This window comes from Myripristis murdjan, chromosome 9, assembly GCF_902150065.1.
Source record: "Myripristis murdjan chromosome 9, fMyrMur1.1, whole genome shotgun sequence".
Taxonomy (NCBI): Eukaryota; Metazoa; Chordata; class Actinopteri; order Holocentriformes; family Holocentridae; genus Myripristis; species Myripristis murdjan.
This window is the reverse complement of record NC_043988.1, coordinates 26,525,215-26,544,385: the sequence shown is the minus strand read 5'-3', so window position 1 is coordinate 26,544,385 and position 19,171 is coordinate 26,525,215. Positions and strand designations below refer to the sequence as shown.

Below are 19,171 nucleotides of genomic sequence, written 5' to 3'. Positions count from 1 at the left end.
AAAAGTTATTTAGACTCGAGCAGTTTTCTGTTTGCTGTAAACTGAAGATGCAGTTGTACTTGCATCAAGAATCTTATTTTTCTCATTAACACCCAGTGCTAGAGAAGTTTCATAATGTGGGGTTACACAAAAGTACTTTGGTAATAAATAAATAAATACATAAATGAGTAAGGACTCAGAAATCACTGAAACATTTATGTAAGACAATCCATTTTTGAAGTTTAATTAATAAGCAGGTCTTTCAGACAGATACCTAGCAGCAAGAAAAAAAAATTGACAGCACGGAGCCCCTTTCTGAGGCACTGTGTCCACAATATGTATTTGGCAAATAAATACATGTATCACTCCAGTGAATGAACTTAAATGATTTCTATCTTAGCTGTGAGTGAACAGAGTATGCAGGCTTATTTGCAAACTAAATTGCATCAGTTTAACTGAATCGACTGACAGGTGTATTTGCTTTTATAGCTGTATCACTGGGTGAGGACAGAGCTACAGCCCGTTTGTCAACTATGTTCATGTACTTTGTCACTCATGACACTTCCTGGTGCGCACACAGGGATATACACACCAGAAGTTAGCCGAGTTAAACAGACTTTTACCTTCTTTAATTGGACAGGGACACTCACAGGCAGTTGCAGCGCAATATCTATTAAATGGGAGTGGTACCACAACCTCAGAAAATAAAAATACAACCCTGATAATTCATTATCCTCAGGGTGAGACCCCTAAAAACACAGACACACAGAAACGGCGACGAGGGTGGAGCTGCTTTCAAGGCTGGAGCAGAGGCAGAGGACTGATGGACGTCAGTGCAGAGGACAAAAATCAAACATGATTAAAAAGAAACTGAGTAAAAACAAACCCTGGCCATTAAGACGGGTAGGTAAACAAAGACATGAAGATCATGCGTCATGGCTTGTCTTGTTAAAATGAAAGGTTTAAAAAGCTCCTCTGAGGAGGAGTGACAGTAAACGAAAAACAAGAAAAAAGAAAAACATAAAAAGGCCCTATTTGGCTTCAAGTCAAATGTCCTGGCTTTGGCTTTTGTGGGTTCCAGCTGGCTGTACAGTCCCAGTCACAGTTCCAGCTTCCAGGGTCTACGGACTTTTGGACGTTGCTGTTTTCCTGGACAGGAGAGAGGAACCACGAGGCCACCGTCCCCAGACAGGTGCTCCTCATTCCACCGGGCTCTTCCTGTTACCAGAGCAGCCCATGTGTCGGCTGGCTAAACTACCTGGAACACACACATACGCGCGCGCACACACATACACGTACACATACACACACAAAGAAAATCATTACAACTGGCAAACCAGAATTCACATTACATTCTGTCAAAAAAACTAAAAATACTCCATTTTGAAGTGTTGATATGAAAATACATGACATGCAAAGTTACTGAAAAGGTGATTAGGTTGCTTTTCATTTTACTGTGACTTGTTATGAAGAAAGATGTAGATACCTGCTTGTGGACTCAAAATCACACTTTGTTGCTTTCTTTTCTTTTTCTCCTCTTGCAGGGGAACACCCTTGACATAAGAAAAGAGAATAAGCGTGAGTGCTGCTGTTACATCCTCACATAGAGGATGTTAGAACTACATAGGCCTAAAACACAAAAATACACTGGTGGTTTTGTGATGTTGTAGTGTAATGGCAATCCTGTCTGAAAACACTGGTGACTGTCTTGATGACATATTGTCTGGGGAAAGGAAATCCCTACAGAGTCAACGAAATAAGCAGCCAGAAGGACTAGTACCCTGCCAGACACATTTGAAATTAAGCAATGGCTGAAAAAAAAAAAAAAAAAAAAGTCATAAATACCATTACCAATTAACTGCCATGAAATTTAATATCATACCTGTTTCTCCTTTTCTCTCAAATTCCTAAAATGGCCTGATGAAGGCGGAGATATCTCCATTTTAGTATTTCCTAGCAGGAAAAAAAAACAAGATTAAAATTATAGTGCTGATTTTTACTCTTAGTTGTATTTGCTAGCCCATGTGACTGATACATCCATCACATCTGCTCCACATATACTGCTCCATGATTAAAATAAAACAAAAGTGTGTTATTGTATATTTTTTGAAACATTTTTTTCTACTTTGTACTGCCAATCAAAAGTGTGCTGTTTACATCTACTACTTCTTTTTCTCATGACAGGGAAGGAGTTAGTGAACTAGATTGTGTGGATGTATTACACTGGCATGAACCAGCACATGCGACTATACAGGTAACAATCTGAGAAAAAAAAAAACTTACAAAAACTGAAACCAACAACTCAAGAGAATGGTTATTTCTATCACAAGTTTGGTATTATTATTGAGAAAAAAAATCAGCAAGTTAAACTTTCTATGAACCTGCAGGACTTCTGTACTGCTGGCAATCCCTCTTGATGTGGGCACTTGATCCACACAGGAAGCAGCAGCGCTTCTCTGACAATTTTTTCCACTGCTCACGCTTTGGCACTGCCTCCCTGGTCCCCTCTGCGGTGCCTAATTTTTCTTGCAGGTTCTCTCTTCTGTCGCTGTCCCGCCTCTGTTTTGACCTGGGACAACATTTTCCAAAACAAAGTGTAAACACTTGGTGCGGAGGCATTGCCGTGATACACCACTACAAATCAGGTGGTACCTACTTCTTACGCATAGGGCAGTCCTTCATAAAATGGCCGATCTTGCCGCAGATGCGACAGCAGCGGTCATTGGGGGCCACCTCTCCCTCTGTGAGAACTTCAGGGTCGAAGAAATACTCCTGGGACACATGCAAAGAAAGGGCAGCTTTAGCATTTAGGACTGACAATGCTGTTTTTATATGTAAATGTGGTGTTTATAGCAAATACCAACCATCTGACTGAGGTACTGAGGAGGAAAGACTTTGACTGGTGTGCCAAACACCCTCCTGCCATTGATGAAAGCCTTCATGATGAAGTTAGTCACTGTTATGAGGGGAAGAAGAAGCACAGAGATGTAAATACACGAAAATAAGAAAGAAAGGAAGAAAGAATGAAGGAAGGAAAGAAAGAAAGAAAGAAAGAAAAGCATACTTCTCCTTGACAGGCCGGCACCAAGATTATGATTCAAATCAAACGGATCTGTGGTGTGAACAGAAAAAGACGTGTGACATGCCACAGAAAAAATATTTCCAAACAACCATAATTTTTCATTCCACAAACTGTTATTTAAGTAATTCAATACTGTTTTCCAAGTCTGATATGCATTTAATTAACTGGATAAACAGGCACACAATCATTTCCAATGAGGCCCAGAGGATGTCAACATTGGACCCGGGGGATGGGTACATGTGCATCATGGGCGTGAAGTGTGCGCTACAAGCTGACCTTCAATGACAATGTACTTGGATGTCCACTGCTTGTTGAAGGTGGTGAGGCGCGCCTGCTGACGGATGCAGACGACATGCTCCCTAAAATCAAAGTCTTCAGTGTAGAAGCGGAGCAAGCCGAGCCACAGTTCCCCCACCGTCTCAGTGTTCTTCTCATACTGAGGCCAGCGACTGGGCTGCAGGTGGAGGAGGACAGATGTGGGAAGGGCACACATGACAACAGAAAGATAACAGACTAAAGAATGTCAGTTGACTGTTTAGGAACTTAACTGAATGTGAGAAAAGAAGTGCTGAGAGTTATAATTTACCACCATAAATCCCAGTTTAAAGTTTCTAATCGGAAAGCTGTGTGTGAAGTATTAAGATTTGAGAGCAGTAAAAAATGTAAAACACTGAGATGATCAATCATGACTCTTCAGTGAAAATAAAACTTTCAACACACCCTAATGTTCAACACAAACAGATAGCTTTTATGTGTACAGTGCAATATCCAGATCACAGGAGGTCCAAATGTTTGATAAAGGTAAAATGTCAAAGTGTCTAAACATTGTTGTAAATATGTATTAAGTGTAATAAGTGTTATAATGCTACAGCGATGCCATGACCTACAAACTGTATTCTCCAGATGTAAGAGAACACGTTTGTTTGGTAGACCCCAGCAAAAAAAAAAAAAAAAAAAAAAAATCACACCATCATCGTTTTAATAGTTTTTTCAGTGAAATGATCATTCCTGCTAAAATCGCTTAATCATAATGCAATCACAGTATCTGTAAAATTAATTGCAATGTATGTTTTTGTGCCATACCATTCAGCCTTATTGCCAGTGCAATAAAAACAAAAAGTCTCACCAGTGTTTTCAAATCATCCCAGAAATAGACATTCCAGCCATCCACCAGAACCTGTGGCTTCTTCTCTCCATCGTAAATCTGCAAGAAACAAGTCAGACAGTCCATAAAAGAGGACAATGTCTAGAGTTAAAAACAATGTTACAGATTATAACTGGGTGGTTCCTCACATTTTGAAATTTTGCGAGTATGGAATCATTTTCTGTCTGGGTAAACTGCAGTTCTGAGGTACTCAGCATCAAAATTTTGACATCCCAGCTGGAAAAGCTATACAGTAAAACCTATTTCTATAGCTAAACAAGGCTAGCATCTCAATGGTACTTTCATGCAAAACATCAAAATCCTTAAAAAAAAAAAAAAAAAAAACACAGATGGCTCAAACACAGATTCAGCACTACAATTCTGTAATGATAATCCAATAGTTTACAGTAAGCTAACCTCTGGGCTTACCTTCATTAAAACCATGACCCTTTAGTTAAAGATGATCACGAACACAAAGAACAAGATTTGTGTTTGTTGTTTTTTTTTGTTTTGTTTTTTTGAAAAAATTCGACCCCATATGCATGAACACATAATAATGTGATTAAAGTTGGATTCCAAGTGATAATTCCTATTGAATCATTCTTTACCTCCTGCAGCACAGGGATAACAGGTGGGTTTCGCTGCTGGAGGAAGAACAGGACCATGAGGGTGTAAGCATAGGAGGAGAGGCTGCCACGGGACGCATCCCCAATGTCACACATCTGTAATGGGACAAAAAAAAAAAAAAAACCTTCTGTAGACCCACAGGTTTCTTCATCTGATAATCCATACAGCAGACAGACATTTGTGCTGTGAGTGTATATAGCATACTTACCTTGGCAAAAACCTTCATGACATAGCAGAGGATCTTCACTCTTCTGTCAATGGCAGCATACGATGCTAGCAGGTTGGTGTTGTGCAGGGCCTGAAAAGTAAAGTGCCAGTCTGTAAAGTTCACAGCAAAGCACTTACATAGCTAGTGTGGGACATGTGTTTTTTTGCTGACCCTCCTAAGGGTAAACTAAAAAAAATACTCCATCAGGTCTACAGACTAAATACAAAAGTGTGAAAGTGTGACAAGAAAGAAGTGTCTACCAGTGTGTTGTAGAGGCTGATGTCTCCCTCCAGACCAGTGCGAATGTGGTAGAACTTCACGATGGGGACTTTGGCTGTTGTGATGGGCAGGATGTTCCTCAGACCTGGTGAAAAAAAGGTCAGTCAGGTTAAAGGTACAACCTGGAATGTAGAATTTTACTTGTTTTCATGGATATACTTCAATAGCAATTTCCCACATTATGGGGGGAATGATTTCTGTAAAAAATGACTTACATTTTTGGCTATCATTCATTGGTGAAATCACTGGGAATCCTTAGTTGTAAGGTAATAAACTAGCATAAGCTAAAAAAACAAGACCCTCCCATGAGCGGTAAGTGCCTCCTAAAGACAAACAACACTACATGAACGCCCAGTGTCATCCATTTCATCGGTTTTCAAAGTTATCAGACCAAGTTCCTTGTTCCTAACCTGGGTGTTTCTTCAACAGTCTTGCCAGGCTCTCAATGATACCGATGCAATCAAGATCCTGTGGGGAAAAAAAAAAAAAAAAAACATGAAATGAGAAAATGCAGGCCTACTAATTTTATAAATTTCAAGATGAGAATAGGTAACACTAGCAAATAAATACCCATTACTGATGCCTTCAAAGATCTCAGATTTTCCACTTCACAGACTAAACATTCAATTTCAGATGAGCAAAAATTATACACCTTCTCAAAGATCAACCCTTAACTTCCATGCTTCATTTCTTTCTTTTCCGACCTTTGTCTGTTACTGCAGTGCCCCAGTCCTTATGTACCCCTCATCTAGATGCAATCAAACTCACTTAACCCTTTACCACATTTCATAAACAACTGTACCAAAGGTTCTTCTTAGACATTTAAACTACAGTTAAGAACAACCATCTCCTTTTCATCAGGACATAGTTCTCCCACATTCGACACATCTGCGCACACACACACAAAAAAAACCTTTGCTTAACGCGTAATATGCGTTAGACAGCACTGCCAGCCACACTTGCATGTAAGCACTCAATCTCTCTTCATTTGAGTTATTCTTTTTTCAAACTTCGGCATATCTAAGTGGCTTTATTTCCATCCATAGCAGAAAAATAGGTCATGTAACCAAACGTAACCAAATAAAAAAAATATATATATATCAGCAGTTTGATTTGCTTCATTAAATTCTTTGTGCAGCTAAACAAAACAATCTTGTGGCACCCTGTACAGACTCACTTGATCACATCAGTAGATTGATGGCTGCACAAATGACTGCATAGGTGACAAACTAGCAATGGGATAAAAACATACTTACGTCTGCATTATCCTGCCCCTCCAGCACCATGCAGATGTCTAGGTCACTCTGTCTGAAGCCAAAGCCATTTTTGGATGATCCAAATAGCTGCAGCCGAGCCCCTGTCCATCCAGAAACACACGTTATATATTTTCAAGCTCTGATACTCATCCACCCACCCAGATGTCATACATATTCAAAGTCAGTGAAGGTATTAACATAACCCTTACTCTTGCTAATTTTAGAAAAATGAGGATACAAATTATTGGTGATGGTGGTGGTACTTCACCTGCAAACTGCCGTCTGACAAAATCCTCCAGGTCCTGAAGGATGTGCTCTCTTACACCCACCTCCAGTTTATCAGGGGCAAAGTCCTCTAAAGAGACACAAAAACACATACTCAGATTTGACCAAACTTCATTACAATGAGAACCCTGAACTCGTCAACACTGGCTAATAGCAAATTTACAATTTGGTATCAAGATCAGCTATAATAATGATTTAACTTTTATCAAGTAAGCACATTGATGTATTGTATTGACTATTATTATTATTATTATTATTATAATTTTCATTGATGTAAATAATGTGCACAAACAGAAATACTTACTGTAGCACTGCTCACAGACTTGGTTTAGGATACTGACAAACTTTGTTGTCATGGGGGGCAAGGGGTCCAGCTTCACTTTCTTGAAATCCTCCGGGCAGTCTTTCTTCAGATGGCCATCACGTTTGCACAAGCTGCACACAACCATGTGTGACTGAGAGAGATTGAAAGGAGTTTAACCTACACAGTGCACAGAAGCTTGACTGCCACAATGTCTAGTGTACTTCCCCTTCTGTTAATCTCCAACTTCAATAATTATATATACACCTGAGCGTTTTGAATTGACTGACTAGGACTAGGGACGTCATTTTCTGGAATGACAGATAAAAAAATGTATAGCGAAAACAACACGGCGTAATACTTACCTTTCCTCTGGTGAATGCTTGTCTGGTGAACTCATAGCAGACGTGAATCTGTTTTTGGTTCTTATTTTCTGGCATCTCATCTTTGGTTGTGTCCGCTACAGGTGGCTGTGAGAGACTGGAGGGGGCGACCTCCTCCTCCTGCTGCTGCTGCTCCTCCTCGTCCACTTCCTCCACCTCTTCCTCCTCCTCCATCGAACCAGGCGTGTCCAAATCTGGACCCTCCTCGTCAGAGAGAAGTTCCTCTCCTGAGATCTCATCCACTGGAAAAATTTCCTCATCCTCCTCAGTGAGGCTATCCATGAGGCATTTGTTGTACACGTCCTCGTCATGATCATCATCATTCTCCTCCAGCTCATCCTCCTCGTCTTCAGAGACACTGCTTTTACCCAAGTCCACTTTTTCTTTTTCTCCCTCTTCATCCAGGTTATCTTGTTCCTCAACTTCAAGCTCTTCTTCAATAATGCAATCAGAATCTTGTGGACCATCTTCTGCAGTTTTAGGTCCATCGGCTGCTTGTGGTTGAAGGCTGAGTGCGCTAACACCTGATAGGTAGATAGCCTCCTCACTCAAAGCCTTACTGTCCGCCCGCTGACTGGGCCCTTGCCGCGTTTCCATCTTGTGATTAGCAGCTGGGCTGTTGAGTGGCAGTGCAAAGTACTTGTATGTGGTTTTGAGGCAGTGAAGGATGTACTCGTACATTTGCTGACTATTCACTGTGCGGGCCACATTCCTCTTCACAGCAAATGGATCTGAACACAGGAACACAGACATTAATATGGCAGTTTACAGCACCTTGGAGTAAGACCAAAACATCTGAGTGATCATGTCCTTTTAAGATTCAATACACAGAGCAAAAGTACAGACCAAACATTACAGGGCAAATAAATTGATCGCAGACCTTGAATGGGAGCAGAATGGTCATTGCACTGTTTGCTGTGGTCATTTGGTTAGTAGAGAGTAAATAAGTGATTACAGCTTCTTTGGTGACAAAGCAAGTAAGTAAGGCTGTTAAGTCCCTCACACCTGCTTGAGAGCTGAGGAGATACACACATATTATCATAGATGCTAGGTACCACTTTTAACTGCATGTTGTGAAAAGTGAAATAAAATGCCTTGTTCAGTAGAGCAAGGCACATCCAGGGTGCATCGACTAGTGATGCTGGTGCACATGCCAGTTTTGCAAACATAACCCGACTGTATACATCATAGCTCAATTATGATTAAATTGTCAGTGGATTGCCTTCACAGTGCTTTAAGAAGCACAATGGTTTTTAAGTTTGGCTTTGATAAAAAAAGACAACAGTGGTTAATAAATTAACCATTATTGTCTTTTGTTTTCACAGGCATAGTTACACATTTCCATAATAACCAGCAGAGTTGGGGAGTAATGGAATACATGTAACAGAATTACATATTTAAAATACAAAATATGAGTAACTGTAATCCATTACAATCCATTACAGTCACTGTAATCCATTACAGTTACAGTTTAAAACAGGGTAATCTGTGACACCAATGACAGTGTCAACCTCGGGTTATAACCTGACAAAGCAATGGGCGAAACACGATGTTGCTCCTGATAAATTTACGGTTAAGTTAATTCAGTGTGCGGGGTTAACTTTTATCTTCACTAATCATTTTCATCACAAATTGTTTTTGGCATTGCTTCAATGTAGGAAGGAAAAAATGTTAGATATCCTAAATACCGGAATTCATTTGTTTCCTCCTTACATTTTCTTTAATAGTTAATATTCTTCAGGGTGCTGCAGTTACAGTGGGAGCAGTGGACTTATTAAAATATTGTGCATTTGGACATGTTCTTACGCGCTCTGTGCAACATGCTTTTGAACATGTTAAAATGTGTATTTGTGTTATGTTCTATCCCCCTGTGCGCAAAGGGACCTAGTAGTTGCAAGACTATGGCATACATTTGATTCATATTATAGTATGTTATATTAGAATAGACCATATGTATGGAATCTGCACAAAAAAGCATTTGCTCAAACTCGTAAATAAATACATTGCAGAAGAAGAGATTTTAAGTCTAACATCTGCAAAATACAAGTGACCGCTTCCAACATTAAAGTCAGTAGCTACCACAGCTGCCGCCCACATTCCTTTTGAACGGTTTGTTCCACCCTTAGCGCTACATTTGAAGCGGGAGGTCAGCACATGCAAATGGAGCGCACCTACAGCTAACCGTGATGCTGGGGGCGACCACCTGCGCTGTTTGTGCGTCAAACACGCCGGCGGTGCGCGGAGTGGAGCTGGCCCGGGTCATAACGTCGATTACCCAGTTTGGACAAGGCGGCGAGAGCGGCAGACAGCACCGTAGAAAGCACTGGTGACAGACCGATTTTTTTTTTTTTTTCCAAAGTACAGCACGTAATGCAACGCGCCTCACTACCTTTACACTTGGTAAATTTGCCCTGCGTTCCAATACCCATACTACCATACTATTTAGTAGGGAAAAAAAGAATTAGTATGTCCCAATACATATTAAAGTATAAGTATGCGATTTGGAACGCAGGGTTGGTCAATAGGGTAGGTGCACAAGCCCCATACTTCCTGAAAGAAAGACTGTATATTCATTTCCTGTCCTTTACTACTGGATAAAGTGATTAATCAGGTGTGTGGAACACCTTGGGCCTGCCCAGTGCACACCTGATTAATCACTTAATCCAACAGTAAAGGACAGGAAATGAAGATGCAGTCTTTCTTTCAGGAAGTATGGAGTTGGTGCACCTAGCCTATAAAGGCGTCATTATTCCGATTATAGGAGGAGTTAAAATGTTTGTTCCAACTATTGATAAGTGTGACGTGGGACCCGATATCACATGATTTCTAAATTGGCTGAATTTACGATTTTGCCACTCCCACGCCCGCTTGCTAGACATTGCGCACGGCAACAAGTGCACCGCGTAAATGAGCAAGTGAATAAGTGGTTTTAACTGGAGTTTAAATAAAACTGTGGACATTTTAAATTAAATTTGCGTGTCCTGGTGTGTTGCTCGAGCAATTAGTCAATCAGAAAATCAACTGAAACGTGCCATTTGCGACAAGGTTATTATAATCTTAAAAAAGATTTTGCTTCTCCTATTAGCTCCCACAGTAAAGATCTCCAAACTAGCAAACTAAACTGGCAAGCATTATCAAACATATTTTACTTACATTGCCTCATAAACACTGCTGTCATAGTTTAGCGTTGGTGGAGAGGGAAAGTGTTTATGCAAATGGCTCAAGGACAGCTGCTGAATACAAATACCAACTCTATTATAATAACCAACTATAACCAATCCTCACCTGTTAAAGTCAACACGTTTGACGAAATCCACTTAAAAAAAACAGCAGCAAATTGTAGAAGAGCACTGCCTAGTGGCTGCAGAACTGAACTCACTACCTCAGTCATTCTCATCTCATTCTCATCTCATCTGAGAGTTCTCATAGAACTCTCATCCCTTTGACAGTTCAGTGATTTATGATTAGCTTCTCCAATTTTGATTGACAGAGAGCCTTGTCTGTGAAGCAGGTGTAAGCACATGCCTTCCAGTGATTTCAAATAGGCCTTGCTAGTAAATCAAAATGGGAGTGCCTAATTACAGACAGCTGATACAACCAGCCCAGGCCCTGATTAACCTGCTGCACATGTGACACTGACTGTGATAGTCAGACCATCATACACTCTCTGAAATGAACTGTTTCAGTGCAAGTTTTGAAAATGACTGAGATCTTGAAATCACTGCAGAGGGCCTTTAACTACAGGCACTCCTTGCTGTAAAACGTCTCCTCCTCTGTGAGGCAGCAACTTGTTGCAAGCTGGTTTAGGGACGTTAGCCTAACAGCACTATGCCAACAGTACACATAAAAATGATCACTACTTCAACCATCCAGTGACTGATTTGAACAGGAATGACCATTCTACTCAATTCAAGTTCTGTGAAACTGATATTGACAAAGTTAGGACTGAGTACTTTTGGGAACCTTTCAGAACTATTTAACTCTAATACCAAATTATAAAATTTTCAATACTTTGTGTGAATGTAAATATTTCAAGCTATTTTATCTGTTAAAGAAAGCCAGCCATTTACAAATGAGAACATGGCCAAACACCCGCTCAGGAAAGGTCTATTTCGTCTACATTAATTGCAATTTCTTCATAATTATTTAATAGAGTAATCATAAGATCTCAAATAAATCAATCTACTGCTGAAAAGAGACATAAAAATGGAGCTGCAGATGCTTGGCAATTAATTTGTTTAGGTTAAATAAATTGAGAGCCAGTATACTGCCCAGGGTGGCTGTCATATCAGCACCTGCTGCCACGGTTAAGAGGGCTCACATGGGAGAAACTGGAGGAGGCAAGAGGGGGCTGGGGTTGCCACTGGCTTGGAATGTCATGGCTTATGATCGCATTTCCTTGGTTAGCTCTTTCTTGGCCAACAGTGCCAACAGTAAATGGAGAGGAAACAACATGTGGGGGGTGGGGGGCACCTGCCAGCTTGAAACAAGGTTTTGTTGCTAATATTAGCACCATCTGAATCAAGTCTGTAATAGCCAAAAATGTAATAGCAGGCCAGCCTGTCACAACACATCATGGACAAAATCAGTAGTATACACGTGTCTCTTGCAGGCTGGGGTTGAGTCAAACTCTTTGATGATGGCATCATATTGGTTTTGTCTTTTCAGTAGTGTTGTGTAACGTGTGAGTGAATCTTTTGATAACATTCTTGGCTACTTCCTTTTTTAAACTGGGTGGAAATCAGTTTAAATCAGAAGCACACAAAGGCAATGTTTGCTGCTTTGAATTATAGGTATTTAGCCAGCAGTCTTGCACAATGTTGCTTTACCAATCATAACTCAGAACCGAGTACCACAGTGCTTGTAATGACTGGCTGTGAAACTTTAAACTAAAGCTACTGCTGCACATGTAAATTTTCGAGTACTGAAAAAGTACCACATTTAGATACCCAGTCCTAAACAAGGAACACATTTTTAGTCTGTTCAAAGTCACAGTAAAAGCTCCTGACCCTCTACAGCAATGCGCTTCTTTGGCCAGTCTTTAATCTCCCTGGAGAGGACAGCACTGGTACGCACGCTGATTACATTGTCTGCCATGTTGAACTCGAGTGAGTAGAAGCGAAGCATTTCAACCCACAGGAGCCCCACTTCCACCGAGGAGCGAGCACTCTGAAACACCAGCGAAGCCTGTTGAGACAAATATAGACACACTTACACTAAATTATTTTTGGCTACTTTAGCTCATGTTAATATCTTAAAATGAAACAAGTCTGTTTATCTCCAAACAGTAATGTTAAGATCTTCAAAAGCGTGAGTAACTTGATCAACGAGGATTAACTTGACCATTTTGTGTCTAAAGTGGGATTCACAATTGACTGCAGTTCTCAATAAGAAAAATGCACTTCACATTCCTGCTACTTCACAGATCAATTTAGGATTCATCTATAGTATGTGTGCATTAGGAAAATCACAAATGCATGCTATCAGTGGAAAAAATTTGCATAGTTAAAGAATAAAATGACCCCATGGCCCCCTTCCTCCTCCACACAGCTAAATGGACAAGTTCATGTTAATAAGTTGGAAGTAAGTAAGTACAGGGTGTCCATAAAGTCTCTTTACAATTTAAAAAATCTATTAGAAAAGCAATTGATGAGATATGTTAATCAGATATGTTCTATGTAGTCAGTGGTTATCAAAGTTTTTCGTGTAGATATTGTGTATCCAACAAAGATACAGGACATCAACAACCTGAAGCAAAAGATCACTGATGCCATTGCCACCATTGATGAGGCTATGCTACAGCGAACATGGCAAGAAATCGAGTACCGTCTTGATGTGCTTCGTGCAACTAATGGTGCCAATATAGAGATGTATTAAATGAGGCAAAAAACTTCAATATCTACTCCTCATTTTGTAATAATTTCCAAAGATTTGTCTATTTGTTTGCTTTTGTAATAAATTTGTTAAACTGTAAAGAGACTTTATGGACACCCTGTACAACTTTTCTCATTACTGTAATTGAGTACTTCCACAAAGTTACTCATTTTTGTCAGATAAATTGCACTTAGGTTTACACATGTGGTCATGATTACCTTTCCTTTCATATAGGAGCCCTCTGCTGGCTGTGACGAGTCTTTGGAGGCAGAGGTGTAAGCCCAGTGAATATATCCGTCCTCTAGGTGCATGAGACTGAAGTCAGTCAGCTTACTGAGTGAAAACAGCTTAATCTAAGGGTAAAATGACAAGCAAAGCTTATGCTGAGCAAACTTTAAAAGTATGATCAATGTTTGATTGTTAAACCAATGATATATATTTAATTTCCTTCAGACTAACAATGAAAATAAACACACCTCATGGTTCAGGTAGGTGGGCAAGAGGGGCTGTTTACGCTGCTGCAAGAAGTAGATGACCATGAGGGCGAAGACGTACGGTGGCAGCCCGCCTTCCTCTGCTCGATCCACCTGACAGATCTAAGGCCAGATGCATAACAAGAATAGCGTATGTTAAAATAGATAGTAGTTTTACCAGGATTATGTGATGTTTTGAAAGTAAAACTAATTAGGGCAAATTAAGACACTGTTACAAGTGGCTTTTGTCTCAACTGGAAACTCACCCATGCCCACTGTCTGAGGCAAAGGACCAGCTGGTGGAGGAGAGGCTCCCGACTGGCAAGGGCAGCAAGATAGGAGGTGGTGTGGCACGCGTTGTCATTCCCTGCACTCACTTTGCAGATCAGGCCACTGAGGGGGAAAAATAATATCGATTTAAATGTCTCCTGTGGATATAATGCCTGACTAATCTTTTTTTTTCTCTGCATGGAATAAAATCTCCACTACTTTATGTCGACAATTTATGATTAATGTCAACAAATCATTATAGTCACGTTTTCCAAAATGAAGGAAAAAAACGTAACATCTTGAGATCAACACAACTGATATTTACAGCAGAGGAGGGATTGGCTTAATATGAAACAGAGGCCACATGACGTGGACTCTGATGTTTCAAGACAGCACTAGGGCAAACAACTAAAACAACAGTCGAATGAGACACCTACCTCTTTTTGTCTTTGCAAATGACCACGGGCACCCTGGCATGAAAATCAGCTTCCAGGTCAACAAAGAGAGCTGAGGGCACAAGACAGGTTGAATTAAAAGAAAAATCCATAGACACATCCACGACAGGCTTCTTATTGGAGGGGCCTTTCTCATTTGTTGGTTTTTAACCAATTGGTGAAACTGTTTCATGGGGAAAACAGTCTGTCTTGCTGCTAAAGAGTTTAGAGAGTAGGGAAAAAAAGGCAGAACGACTCACGGCTCACAGAGAGGCTCTCCTGGACCAGCAACAAGACATCTGGCTGATGCATCTGTGAATACATTCCATTTCAAAGCCTTTATACAGCATAAATACAACATAAAAAGATATGAATATGGTGAACCCTGCAAACACAACAGCCACAAAACAACCAGTGAAGATATAATACAAATAATGCAAAAGGAAACACCTTAACATACACACCATCAACCTTGCTCTGAGCTACTCACGTGAGAGGGATACTGAATGTCAATGTTGATGTCTGAATCTTTAAATCCAAATTTAGTGCAAGATGACCCATACAGCCTGAGAGTGATCTCTGTGGGTGAGAAAGAGAGATGAAGAGAGAATTAGTGTGCCTAACAGCCTGTTCACTTAGATTCATCAATCAGATGTTCTCTCCTTGTGGCATACCAGGCAGGACGGACTGAAGGAGATCTTGCATGGTGGAGACAATGCTCTGTCTCGTCTCTACATCCTCGTCACTCATCCCTCGTTCTCTGACAACAGCCTCCAGCGCAGCACTCACTGCACTGATCTGCTCGGGCCCAGGAGGCAGGATCTCAGTCAGCATCACCTGCTCTTGCCTCTCCTATGAAAACAGATAAACACACAGATACGGTGTGAATCCACTGAATGATTATGTATGATGTGCTGATCCATATGCTACACAACATATTTGACAGTGACAATATAGCAATTTCATGTGTCTACAAGTCACTGAGTGTGATATTGAATGTTAGCATTCTCTCACCTTGGCCCTCTTCTTGTGCCATTTATCTTTGATGTGTCTGTGGGCAGCAGACACAGACTCTAGCAGAACATCACACAGACAGCAGCTGTAACATGCGTTGGGGTTGCTGCGGGACCTCTGATCAGATTTTAAGGAGGAGAGTACAGACATCAGAATGTAGCTGCAAGAATTGTGAACCCAGCAAAAAACAGGAATCCTTATGTAATCTTTCATTTTAAGAATGCAACACGATTGGTTAAAAATATATTCCACTCATGCTGATACGTCCCCAAAAATATATCTTGCTGTGTTTTATTGGCTGCTGCAGCAAAACACCATAAGCAGGGAACATGTTTGTGGTCTTTTGTTTGTTCTTGCATTATATTTTTATGTATGTATGCCGCTAAAAAATTTTTTAGGACAGTATACATGCATCTTACGCCTTGTATAAAAGCCATGATACCCTCAGGACTTTCTTAAGCCAGCTGTACTTCGTACGTAACTTTAATATGATTTTTTTTTAAAAAAAATAAAACACCTTCTTAGGCGTTTTTCTATTTCAAAAAAAAAAAAACATAGGGAATAAATACATAGGTGTGTGCCCACAGAGCACACTCACCTTGTTCAGGCGAAAAATGTCGTCTCTTTTAAGCCGCTCTTCTGCCTGCCTTAGGCCTAGCAGCTCTTTAGCTGACAGCGTTGACTCATCAATCACTGGACCCCTGTCTTCTTCTCCCAAAGCCCTCCGCCTGTCCCGGTTTCTCCGGGATCCCCCTTTGGGAATGCCAAATTATAAACCATTATAAACCGAACAACTGCCATAGCACTGACACTGTAACTTTGCTTGTTAGTCAACATCATTAAATGACAGTGACAAGTCGTTATTGATAATGGAAGAGCGAAAATGAGCTAACATGGCTTGTTATGGTACTGAACATCTCATTTTTCCCACGCATCTGTTCCATTCTTTCCCCACTGGGTTTAATCATCAAGTCCTCACCAGAGTTGTGAGCAGTCCCATCAGCAGACACCCTCTTGCCCTGTTCCCTGTCCTCTCTCAGATCGTCTCCCTGGCTGCTCCTTCTCCAGTGCTGCTGTGGACGCTCTCTCCAGTTTTCTTCCCGACCCCCACCATTGTTCTCGGGGCCTGGGAACCTCCGGAAGCTGTCCTTCTGTGAGGGGCTGTGTCCACCTCTGAACCCCCCAGGCGAGCAACTCAGGGGCCCCAGGCCACCCTTCTTGGGGCTGGCACGGTAGGGTCCACCCTGGTAGTTCTTGCTCTGGTGACCCCCCTCAGATCTGAAGCTGTATGCTCGACCATGGTCCGGGCCCCTCCAGCTTTCGGATTCCTCCGCTGCCATCGCCCTGTCCCAGCCTCTTTGTCTGCTGTGTAGCCTGCCTGAGTCTTCCATTGTACACTTGCACTAAAACTGCAAGGAGAAATCTCATAATAATTTACGAATAGCTCTTATGAGATCAACACGTCACCATGATTATAAACATCACACAACTTTCATGTCACACATTGCCAAAATCACTTTAATCAAAGTTGATACAAAGGCTTAATGTGATAACCAGGTGGCCACTGCACTTAAACATGCATCTGACAACAGAGGAGGATAAACAAGCTTTTGTTTGAATCCAACACCGTCTTACTTTAGACACCAGACAGCCATCGCTAGATTATGTCATCCCAACGTCACGTCGTGTGTATTTGACTTCCTAAAACTAAAGTTAACATTTAACAGAGCTGCACTGGCTGGAAACGTTGACAGTGTCACAAACGTTTTAAAGCTACGATTAAACTTCATTGACGTTAGATAGCCGTCGGATTCTTTTTCTAAATTTGTCATAAAATAATTTACGGCCAACAATTATTACCTATATCTTATCTAACCCTGCAACAATCCTATTTGACGTTACTTAATCAACTGTATATGTGCATATGTAACGTTAGGCAACGACGTATCCTGCTGTATAGGAGCATGACATGACATAGCGCTGCTTGTTAGCTAGGTTTGGTTTGTTAGCACTGCTGCCGACTTCCCAAACATAACCTTAATTCTCCCTCTTCTTGGTGTTCGTGATACATGTAACTTACCTTAGCCACCGTGGACTAAGACAACTGTTACGCAAACCCGAAGCTAGCTGGCTTTCAGCTAATAATAACCACACGACGTTACTACTAGCTGATCACCAACTTAACAAAGCTAACGTTACCGTTAGGCCGCCTGGCTATCCGGCTAACGTTGCAAGCTAATGTTATCTTCGTGTTGAGCCGCTCACATGGCAGCCACACTTTAGACACCTGACGGGAGAATTACACCGCTTTCCAAAATGTCCACAAAGCACGCCAGACATTCAGATACCTGTCGTGTGTGCTCGGAGGTCATGGTGCAGCGGCGGCGGTGGTGTTACTCAGGGCTGACTGTGCATGTTCGCTCGTCGCGCACCGGACCGGAGTTTGGAGGGGGGCGGGACGTGTCTGTTTTCCTCTCATCTGGTCTCTTATTGGCTCGCTGTGTCATTACGTCATGGCCGCTGGTTACCTGTATGATATATTTGTATGGCAAAGGAAAGGGAAAAAAGGTGTAAGAATACAGGGGAAAAACAACAATAACTTCATGCACAGAACCCCCACCCCCACCCACCCACCCACCCACCCACACACACACACACACACACACACACACACACCCTCTCTTTCGTCAGTTCAATTTAATATTAAATCTGTCAGGAAGCCCACACAGGCTAGTTTTCATATGTGGTCTTGTAGTGTCTCTCATAATAATCAAAGACAAAATTAATCTTAAAATTAAGGACATACAGTTGTCATCCATTCATTCATTCATTCAATTTCAAAAACAAACACAGGTCCACCTGTACAATCGAAAGTAGTTCAATGCAGCAGCTCTGCCATAAATTCTGCCTTTTGAGAAAGATTATAATGCTCAGTTTGTGTTGACACTGTGGACAATGTGTACATTTAATTCTATGTTTACTACTGAGGATGTAGTTTGCAGAGGTCTTGTACTGGACTATATTATATTTATAGGTGTTTCTTATTTTTTGTCCTCCCTCTATATACATACATACATACATACATACATATATATATATATATATATATATATATATATATAGGAAAGGGAAAAAAGGTGTAAGAATACAGGGGAATATATATATATATATATATATATATATATATATATATATATATATATATATATATATATATATATATATATATATATATATATATATTACTGTGAAAAAAGAACACCTGAGCATTATAGGCATCAGAAAAGTGAACTTTATCGCTATAGATACAGATACCCTACCTTAATATCAAGAGCATTTTTGTCTGACGGCTGACGGTGATCACTCACCTAGACATTGTATTTGGGAAATTAGGCAATATATATATTTAAAAAAAAAAAAAGAGTGTGTGTGTGAGTGTGCCTTAATGATGCTTTACCAAATGGTATTCACTATTTGGGCCCAATGACAAGAAAATAGCCTATCCCGCGGTGTGGATGTGAATAATTGCTTTGTGTAATTAGCCCTCAGGTTTGTCCCAAGC

At 40.8% G+C, this 19,171-nt stretch overlaps 1 protein-coding gene across 2 annotated transcripts; it reads right to left on the bottom strand.

Moving 5' to 3' along the window:
* Positions 1-199: 199 nt before the first annotated feature.
* On the bottom strand, positions 200-18,065 carry tut7 (terminal uridylyl transferase 7). 2 transcript variants are annotated; one of them, XM_030060113.1, is made up of 29 exons: positions 17,958-18,065; positions 16,589-17,018; positions 16,208-16,362; positions 15,610-15,726; positions 15,270-15,447; positions 15,086-15,174; positions 14,856-14,907; positions 14,599-14,668; positions 14,158-14,284; positions 13,895-14,014; positions 13,637-13,771; positions 12,554-12,731; positions 7,527-8,275; positions 7,165-7,315; positions 6,844-6,930; positions 6,576-6,676; positions 5,730-5,787; positions 5,301-5,404; positions 5,041-5,130; positions 4,814-4,927; positions 4,188-4,265; positions 3,338-3,515; positions 3,044-3,091; positions 2,844-2,935; positions 2,636-2,751; positions 2,361-2,548; positions 1,862-1,932; positions 1,466-1,532; positions 200-1,237 (listed from the first exon to the last, which is right to left on the bottom strand). In XM_030060113.1, exons 2-29 carry the CDS (start codon positions 16,998-17,000, stop codon positions 1,179-1,181), a joined length of 3,984 nt encoding a protein of 1,327 aa, XP_029915973.1. In that variant the 5' UTR covers positions 17,001-17,018; positions 17,958-18,065; the 3' UTR covers positions 200-1,178. The 2 variants fall into 2 exon arrangements, with proteins under 2 accessions (XP_029915973.1, XP_029915974.1); XM_030060114.1 differs by lacking the exon at positions 17,958-18,065 and adding an exon at positions 17,690-17,841.
* Between the last annotated feature and the right edge of the window lie 1,106 nt (positions 18,066-19,171).

What these genes read in the sequence shown, in the direction of transcription:
- tut7 (XM_030060113.1), bottom strand. Translation starts at nt 17,000, where the DNA reads ATGGAAGACTCAGGCAGGCTACACAGCAGACAAAGAGGCTGGGACAGG. An exon ending in GGAGAGCCTCTCTGTGAGCC is followed by an intron (nt 14,669 to 14,855) that starts GTGAGTCGTTCT and finishes TTGTGCCCTCAG; the next exon opens with CTCTCTTTGTTGACCTGGAA. An exon ending in CTCAGTACCTCAGTCAGATG is followed by an intron (nt 2,752 to 2,843) that starts GTTGGTATTTGC and finishes CATGTGTCCCAG; the next exon opens with GAGTATTTCTTCGACCCTGA.